Genomic DNA, 10,196 nt, shown 5'->3' with positions numbered 1-10,196 from the left:
TTTTTATTAATAATAAAATTACACAGAAAAACATTTGATGGATTTCAGGGAATTTTTCCCATAATTACCCACTTTTCATATTCAATGGTAACTGTAGGAAAAAATTAATGTGAAATACGTGAGCAAAGTTCGTTTGCTGCACTCAAGAAACCATCATTCCGCACTCGCCTACGGCTCGTGCGTAAACGTTTCTTTCGGTGCAACAAACTGTCACTTTGCGCACTAGTTGCACAAATAACTATTATAAGGCAAGAAATTAAATTTTTCAATATTTTCATAACTAAGATGAAATATTTTCTCAATATTATTAATCCTACATTGTTAAAATACGATCTGGCAACAGGGCAAAGCGAGAAAGAGATAGCGCTATCAGTGTTGTTGAATGATAGACAAGGATAGCAATACCATCGCTAATCAAACACTGCCATTATAACATGGACCTCACTATAGAACAGAATATTGTTTAATGTTTATATACATATGAACAATAAATTAATATTGTTTCAAGTGCGCCTAATTACATTTAGTTGAAAATTTTATCAAACGTAAGCCACAAGTAACTAGTTATAAATTGAAAAGAATGAAAAATCTGAGATCAAAAATCATTGTTGTAATATACTAAATGAAACCCAGGATCAATAGTCTTTAGACTCATCAAAATTGTCACAAACTGGATAATGAAATTTAATTTAGTACTATTTTGTACATAAAAATTCGGTACAAAATATTTGGTATATAAAAAACTGAAAATTGTGAACAATGACATCATATTCTATAGCTTTTCGAAATGATTCCTTGAACAGTTCATGATCTAATAAATGTAATTTTCATTTAATAAGTTACTGGAATTTGTTGTATGAAATTAGAATTGGAACCGTTTTGGGCGTAAGCCCAACTTTTTTATAATTTGTACTTTTTGTAAGTTGTGTAATTCTGAATGATTAAATAAATGAATAAATTATAGCATTTCATTACGAAAATTCAGCTTAAATGAGGTTTGAGAAGTTTTTAAACCACTTTCCTAGCTCTTAAAAACGAAACGAAAGTCTATCTTTAACATGTGTACAAGTACGGGAACAAGGTGGTATTTGAGCATACAAGTCGATGTACACTACAAGTATATTTATGCTCTGCAGAAATTATGAGCAAAAATGACTGTTTATACAAAACTGTACATGAAGAGGTCTTCATACTTGCAATTTAAATTTTTGTAAATCAATTATTAAATTTTAGTTAAATTATTGTATTTGTCATGCTAGATTTGATTTCTGTAATGTATTTATGAGTGTGGAATAAATTTTAAAAAATCCCTTATACACACTTATACACAAGTATTAACGTAGCATTACAGCTAACAAAAGTTATCATGCTTCATTCGAAATGTTATAGGTATTGTAATAAATGTTCTTATCATTCATACAAAAATATAGTTTTCATACAGTTTTTATTTAGCTTTCATACATAACAATATGTTTACATGATTATCAATAACTCAGTATTGATAAGGCTTTTAGAAATGATAAAATGCTTTCTATTCTAAAATATATACATAGTTCTCTGCATAAATGAGACATTTTAGCTACCTACTGAACTAAGACCATTACAAACTCAAAATTGATAATTACTTATGTAATAAACACAAATCAAACTAAAAGTAGTATTCCATAGCTGCTCATAATTTCAGAATTTTTCTAGGACCTAACACAATTATTGTTTCATTAAAAGCAATGAAAAAATACATTTTAAAAACAACTGTTGAGAAATGATAATTTGTTATTGGAATAAATTTTTAAATGTATATTCATAATATCTTGCAAGCCTAGGTATAATGATACAATTTCTGACAAAATAAAGATACATCTCATTTATAGCCTCCAATATACAAAATAAGTAATTAAAAACATACTTTTACGCTAAAAATACAATTTTTATATTCGAGCCTATTATATGGTTATGTCAGGTAGGGATAATCAAAGGAATGGAATTTTTTCTACTTTGGAGGGAACAGAGGTTAACATTTTTAACAAATGTTAGGAGATTGATTAAAATATAATAATATAAAATTGTTATCACAATAATATCAATAACTCATGAAATGAGTTTAGAGGAAAAGGAAAAACACAGTAATTAATCGAATTAATCAACCAGCAATAGATTTAGATGGTATAAAACTAATGATTGCTTTCGTAAGTTATGGGAATCTTGGACCCTTTTGTTCAAATGAAAACATTTTGCATTCGACTCATTATACTTACCTGTAACCTGTTTAATTCTCCATCCATTAGTTGTCTTCTCTTCCCATTGGTGCATTTCAATTAGATTGAAACTACATTCCATGAGATTTTTGAAAAACAAAATGGAGAAACTGGACGTATCTTGTAGAAAATCAGCAAGGTCTCTTCTTATTGACCAATTGCACTGTAGTACTGTGTAGTATACACTAACACAGTGCTTCTTCCGATTCTGATACTTCGTCGTCGAAATTTCATGTCAAAACTGAAATCTCATCTGTTGTGTGGGAAAGTGGTCGCCCGGTTTTTCCAACGGTTTTTCCAAAAAGAGAAAAACCTGACAACAGAACTCTCCTCTGGTAACGCTTCAGTGTTGAGTCAAATGCAAAATATGAGTAATTTAAGCTGATTATAGTTTTAAATATAAGCTGATTATTGTAGAGCAAATTTCTCTTGAAAATGTACAGTTTCTCTTTTTAAATAGATAAATGAAAATCTGAAGAAAAAAAAGTAGAAATAAAAATTGAAGATTAGTATTGAATAGTTATTACTGGTTGATTATTACAAATATGTGATACATATAAAAATCTCACTTTATATATTATTTTAATTATTACTTTCTTAATATATAGACTATCTTTCAACTCCATATTATTATATACAAAACAGTTTAATTACAATCACAATCTCATGAAATATAAAAAATTACAGAGTTTGTACTTTGAATTTCGAAAGTCTACGTTCAGCATAAGAATTATGAATACAGACTACTTAAAAGAAGGTATGATACACAAAAATGAAATAGGTTACATGAAACAAAAGATCTCATTTTCAACTTTCCTTCTTATATGGAGAGGGAAAATGGAAAATGGTTCCTTATGTTTTTTGAACAAACAATGAATTTTATGTGGAAGAGAAACTATTTTTCTCGCATACTTATAAGTGAAATCTGACTGACATTTTTTACAATATTCATAAATTAGACAGGATTGATTTTCGGAATATCCTGATTCTATTCAGGAAAGTATCAATTCTTGAATTAAATACTCACAGTTTAAGAATAATTAGTTTTAAGACAAATTAACAAGCTCAAAGTATATTGAGACTATTGATATTTCAACAATTAAAATTTCACTTTGAACAATTAATTACGACATAGCAGTCAGGTATCAAAGTGATTATTTAACAAGCAGTTCGTAATGGAATCAAACATTGAAGAGTATTATTCAGCCAGACGAGCAGACTCCATACACTTCAGGTCGTTGGTATTTAAGGTTAGAAAAGCATGCCTCCACATACCTGACTGCTATGTCGTAATTAATTGTTCAAAGTGATTATTTAAACAAGCAGTTCGTAATGGAATCAAACATTGAAGAGAATTAAATTTTTTTTTAAATTGACAAGATGAAAGATACCATAATAACTTGAAGATTTTAACCAAAGATCAAGTTATTATCGTGAAAATCATGCAAGCTTTATACATTATCAAACATGTGCGATGAGATACCTTACTTACTAAGTTAACATATAAGTTACATTATTTCAAGTTTATCCCAATAAAAAATATTGGGAATGCTAAATTTTAATTCATTTTCCTAGAATAAAATGTAAAAATGGGTGGATTATCAAGTGAAAACTCAGCAAAGATTTAATGACTAATTCAAATTAAGTGAACTGTTAAGTAAGACTTCAGAATATTTTCTCTTTTTCTTCTTTTTTTCCCAAAAATATTATCTTTCCCCAGAGATATTTTATTTTCAAAATTAAAATGACAAAATTAATCAATATTTCTTGTACATTCGAACAGATATTCATTACATATTAATCTATATTGCTTTAGTGTGAAGAAGATTTTGAATTGATTTGAAGTTACTTTACACTCTTATTTGATCAAATTTCAATTATATTTAACTTTTAAAACTACTGCAAATTTTTTATGTTTTTTTTTAAAGCGAGTATAAAAGACTTTCAAGAAATGAATTGTCATAAAATCAAAAAACATCTTGCAATTCTTCTTTCTATTACACCTTGCTTTACTTGACATGTTTCGAGCTACATAAACATGGATAAAATCCCCCAAAAAATCAAATAAATTCATTCAGAGAAACAAATTAATATTGAACATTATTCCATAAATTTCTATTACGATTAAATCTTGAGATCCAATCGGATACCTCATGGGAATCCATCAGTAAGGATTCAGAAACCACCAGGGTATAACTTCATGGATCATCAGGATTTCATAAAAAAGTCCAAGTAAATTGTAACAGAATGAAGAATATGCAAGAAAAAGATTGATTTAAAAATGAATTTTCAAAAACTACCAATCTGAAGAAACTTCAAATTGATAACTTGTTGATTTGGCATGTCATTTTAAATTCATTAAAATAGTTCTAAAATTGTTTTGATTTCTGATGAATCTTCCGACATAGACATGAAGCCCGTATGTGGGAGATAAGACAAATTATTAATCTTGAACTGACAGACAGCTTGAAATGTTTTGTTTTTCAAATATGATTCAATTAAAAAAGGATTTATTATCCTTATCATTCACTATGCATTTTTAAAAAAAAAAGAAGGTTTCCATCATAATTATGAGTAGACAATGATTTGAATAGAATTGGACTTCAAGAGTATTTGCCATTAATCAAATTATTCAATATTGTTTCAGACCAGATTTCCCAAGAGGAAATCTAGTATGAAATAATTAATAATTCTTTCATGTTAGCTCAAAGTAAGACAACGTCTTATTTTATAGTAACTGAGATATAAGTGAAGGATTTTATTATTTTAGTTTCATTGATGCAAAGATACTAATCCCCAAGAAAATTTTATATAGGCCACAAAAAATGAAAAAAAAAGGAAAACAAACTAATGATTCTATTTTGATTTTCAATTTGATGTAATCTTCTCTCCTGGGTGATATTTCACCAAGTCGAATGTATGATAAAAAAATTGAATTGACTTATCAAATTTAAATAATTCTAACAAGTTCATCAAATTGAAAGAGATAAATAAAATTGATACACAATCGAAAGTTTGCTGATATTTGAAATTTCAGGTTAGGTCGCGGAATTTAGTTTCAAAGTTCATTATGCAGTAACAAAAAGTTGAAGATTACGGAATTTAGTTTCAAAGTTCAGAAAAAAATGAAAATTACACACATTCATCACCTTATCCGAAGCGAACATGTTTCCCAGTAAGATGTGTAACAATTATAGGTTCAAGGAAAAATATTTTGTTCAAAGGAGAAACTCTTGGGAAAGGATACAGAAGGTAAGGAAAGTTTGAATGTTGATGTTAATTTACATTTGAAATATTAACAAAATACCCATTCAGAATGACATTATTTTTGTTCGCTTAAGCAATCTTACGATCAATTCCTAGTGAGGAAAAAAGGACCAAAGGTAAGGAAGGACAGGAAATTTTCAAAACATGTTCGTCTCAAACAAGGTGATTCGGAAAATCAAATCTAGGATCGGAAAATTGAGGAAAAATGTTCTTTGATTGCGGTTTTAAAAGAAATCTATCAAGAAATTGGAATCTGAACGAAGTGAAGGTAATGGATTAGTTCAGTAGTATTTTCTAAATAGAGCTCTAATTTTTGTACAGAGTTCTAAAAAAAACTACAAGTTTTGTAAAGAGGGTACTAAAGAATTTTATAGGTTCCGTAGAGAGAGTTTTACAGGAAACTATTCTCCAGGTTCAACCAAGCTCTGTCCAAGAGATTTAAACATGGTCAAACCGTGTACGTTGACCAGATATGAGTGGAATTATCGATAAAAGCTATCTTGATAAGTTAAGAAACTTATAATATAACTATAGAAATCAAATCATGTTTAGTGCTTTAGTTGTATAGCGTAGGCGATTTGACCATATTCGTATGCCATGACCGAGCTTGGTGAAACGCGACATATAAAGTTCCGTAGTTTCTGAAGAAAACAGAGTTCCGTAGAGGTTTTGAGCAAAAACTAATGAGAGTATACCTCCACACTGTTTTGGAAGGAGGTGAATCCAGGACTGAACGCTGATAAAAAATACAAAAAACGTGGTCTTTTTCCCAACAGAGGTGTGGAGAAGATACGAATTATAATTCTGTTCCCAACTTACATACCATTCCACCGTGAAAAATTAAAACTCAGGACGGTCTCTGATGATCAATGTTTCCAATTTTACGCCCAGTTTGCGAGAATCCAAACTGAACACTCCACGAATAGAACAAGTTCGTTCTATCCAAACCGAATAAGAATGTATCACATTATATCTCACAAAACAATGTCGCACTTCGAAAAAGCTCATGAGGTAATCCATGTTTTGCAAAATTATCTGATGTCGAAAATGTTCACGAAGTGATAGATGTTTTGCAAAATTACCTGACGTCGAAACTTTTCACGAAGTGATTGATAGATGTTTTGCAAAAGTACCTGATTATATGATATCGCGATGATGATGACAATTGTCCAGTTTTTTGCGAATTTTCGAAAGTTTTCGTGCATTTTCTCGTTGAATTCACTCACTTGATGAATGCATCGGCAGGTATTGATCCAGTTTTGTTGCATTCGTTGAAAGCAAACAGGGCTCTGTTGAAGTCCCACTGGTTTTCTTCCATGCATCTACAAGAAAAATTGAAAAACAGTTACTAAAAAACTATGGTTTAAAGGCTATGAAGAAATTCAATGAACTACCAAATAGTTATTTGTGCAACTAGTGCGCAAAGTGACAGTTTGCTGCACCGAAAGAAACGTCGCGGAATGGTTTCTTGAGTGCAGCAGAGGTACTTTGCGCACGTATTTCACATTAAGTTTTTCCTACAGTTACCATTGAATATGAAAAGTGGGTAATTATGGGTAAAATTGACTGAAATGCATCAAATGTTTTTCTGTGTAATTTTATTATTGATAAAAACCTTAATTTATTGTCAAATTGAATAAAAATGTTGTCGTTGGTTATAATATATAATGTAATAATTAGCGTGTTGTGCTTGGTTGCACCTCTGCTCACTATAGTAGCCCAGTCACTGTTACCAACTTCATTTTCATTTTGCTGCACTGTTGCTCCATATAACCTACTAAGTATTTTGCGTTGCCATGTTGCAAATCTGGAGTGCAGAAAAATTTTTCCCGCACTAGAGCGGAAAAGTGATTCTTTGCGTTCTGTAATCAGTGCAGCAATGGCCACTTTTCAACATAACTGTAGGAAAAATAAGTTTTCTCAATTATGAAAATGTATTATTCAATCATGAGAAAATATTTCTTTTGACGAATAAAATATATTTGAGATCATTATTGACAAGAATCGACAATATTATATTATCAATTATATAATATAAATATGAAGGGGTAACTTGAATCACAGATTTCTAATTTAGAAGGCGGTGGAAAGAGAAACACGGAATCAAGCCGTCCTATCATTTCAGCAGACTGTATAACTTGAATCTCATTATTGTTTTCTCGCGTCCCGATCCATAACTGCGAATTACTAGAGTTCACCAATAAAAAGTATTTAAGGACTTTTCAGTCGCTTCTCTGTGCACCTGGCCACCTTCTGGTTCTCTCATGGGAGGTTTCATAAGGTTTTCAACAATCTTTTCTGAGTTATCTTTGATAATGACAAATAATTGCCAAAGATAATAATCTTTTACTGTGTTTTAATAACAAGTTGCTTGTTTACTGAACTATTTGTATCACTGATTTGTTGCTAAAGTATTATAATTCCTCTTTTAAATTAACATTAAAGAGGAATTAAATTAACATACAATAAACATTTTAGAACCCTCCAAGCACCATGGAGCTTGTTCATGGTTTTAACAAAACTGTATAACTTTTCTCGAATATCAACGATTTTTTTTTCTCAATATTCTACTTGTTATTTTTTTGTAGCACATTTTAAGACTGAAATTTTTCTATTTTCTTTCAACATTTTAGTATTGAATTGTCTGATTTATTTGTGGAGACAGAATGGGGCTACCTGTTGTATCTATAAATAAATAAATAAATTGATTATATTTCTAATTGTTAAAAAACGATCTGGCAACGTTGCAGAGCTAGAAAAGGATAGCGATATCTGCTTTGTCGAATGATAGCAACACCAATGTTAATCAAATACTGCCATTGTAAAGTGGACCTTACTATAGAACAAGAACAGCCACACCATGAAACAGTATCACCACACATAATACAGTATAAAATCAATATGATACAGTATCATCTCAATTTGATACACAACACCATGATTTGATACATTTGTAATCTACTTTTTCGAATGATAGACACGGATAGCAACACCAATCTTAATCAGGGGCTGCCATTATAACGTGGACCTCACTATACTCACTTTTTCGAGTAGGGTATATTCATGCCGGTCTGTAGCGACAGCATCGAGACCATCTGCTCCTGTACTTGGAGGGTGGGCTGGTTGATGAGGGTGGGGGTGGGGATCACAGGTGAGACCACGACAGGGGCCGGCGCCGGGGGGGCTGCTACCACTGGGGGGTTCGCTATCACTTTGAACGCTTCCTGAAATTAGAAAAAAAAATTATTCATATTTTATCAGATTCACGATTCACACAATACTGTACAACTTTTAGGCCCGCCGCAAAGTAGACCCACGCTAATCCACGAAAAGCAAACCACGCCGTGGGATGTTTTGTAAACTATTGCTATAGAATTATTCATAATCAATCAGCTGACAAGTGGATTATTCATTGCATGTATTACACAGATGTCTGGAGAAGCCTAGCATTGGTTTACAAAACATCCCACTGCGTGGGTTGCTTTTCATGACATCAGCTGTTTGGAGTCTAGAACTTAGCCAAATCCCGAGCTCGGAAACCGGCCCATAGAGATGAAGTTTTAAAAAATTATTCGATTCATGATTCAATAATTTTAACACTGCAGCATACAACACTATGGAAATAATTATGAAGCTTCACAATTTAAAATTAGTTTTTATCAAGTTTGTAGAGTGAATATTGATGTTGTGGAACTTTTCATAATTGAAGAAACTTGAGATATTGTCAAAAAATTCACTTTATTTTAATAAAAATTATTATTTCACAGGTGCATGCTTTTTTATTAAAATAAAGTTGATTTTTCGACAACATTTCAAGTTTCTTCAATTAGTTTGTGTTCTTCTAAAAATTATGAGTGTTGAAATTGAATTTATTACTCATTGCATGTACAACAATATCATTGTTTGGCAATCGTCACATATTACAAAACAAAAAAATAACAACAAAATCTCATTCGTTTCATCAGCCAGCCAGTCCTTCAATTTTTTCTTGAGCTGCACTCTGTTGTCCTTAAGATAGTGCGGCAGAGAGTTGATCATTGTTTGGCTCATATGAATTGGATTTTATGAAAAAAATTTGTTGAAAATGGGTGTCTGACACCCGAAAATACTTCAGTCTCTTGCTCATCCTGTGTTATGACTCTTTGCTGAGGATGATGCCCACATGAGCTTTAGGCTTGTGCGTGGGTGATGAGACGGATGATGATGAGAGATGAGTGAACAGAATGAAGAATGAATAGAAAGCCAAATTTCAAACAGTTTGAACGCTCAGTTAAAAAGTTTAAAAATCTCAAAAAAAGGAACAAATTATAAGAAACTCGTAGGAAATTTCATCCTTTTTCCAACCATATCCTTAAAATGAGATTTTGCTGAAGTTTTTCTAGTTATTGGCTTTTTTCAAAAATATTGAAAAAGCGATAGATTTTGAAAACCAAGGTAGATGGACAAGACTTGACGTATTTCGGACTATGTGTAATCCTATCTAAATTTGGGAAAGAATAGCACAAGGTTACCTATCATTTTGATGATGTACTTATTGTTTGGATTGATTGATTGAATAAAGATATAAGAAAATGTTACTGGATATGTTTTGTTTCAAATTTAATGTAGAATCTATGGTATTCGGGTGTTACACCTTTTGTGGACCTCACCATAGACATAATCAAAAACATGTCG

At 31.1% G+C, this 10,196-nt stretch overlaps 1 protein-coding gene across 1 annotated transcript in view; it reads right to left on the bottom strand.

Annotated features, from left to right (window-relative positions):
* Positions 1-1,427: 1,427 nt before the first annotated feature.
* LOC111049333 (nuclear RNA export factor 1) overlaps positions 1,428-10,196 on the bottom strand; it is a 32,902-nt gene continuing 24,133 nt past the window's right edge. Inside the window, exons 13-14 of the mRNA XM_039438444.1 lie at positions 8,565-8,746; positions 1,428-6,844 (exon numbers count right to left, since the gene is read on the bottom strand). Of these exons, the coding sequence (XP_039294378.1) occupies positions 6,745-6,844; positions 8,565-8,746 (282 nt within the window). The 3' untranslated portion in view covers positions 1,428-6,744. The remainder of the gene's footprint in view (positions 6,845-8,564; positions 8,747-10,196) is intronic.

This window comes from Nilaparvata lugens, chromosome 11, assembly GCF_014356525.2.
Source record: "Nilaparvata lugens isolate BPH chromosome 11, ASM1435652v1, whole genome shotgun sequence".
Classification (NCBI taxonomy): Eukaryota; Metazoa; Arthropoda; class Insecta; order Hemiptera; family Delphacidae; genus Nilaparvata; species Nilaparvata lugens.
The sequence above is the reverse complement of the archived record's forward strand: the minus strand, read 5'-3'. Positions and strand labels throughout refer to the sequence as shown.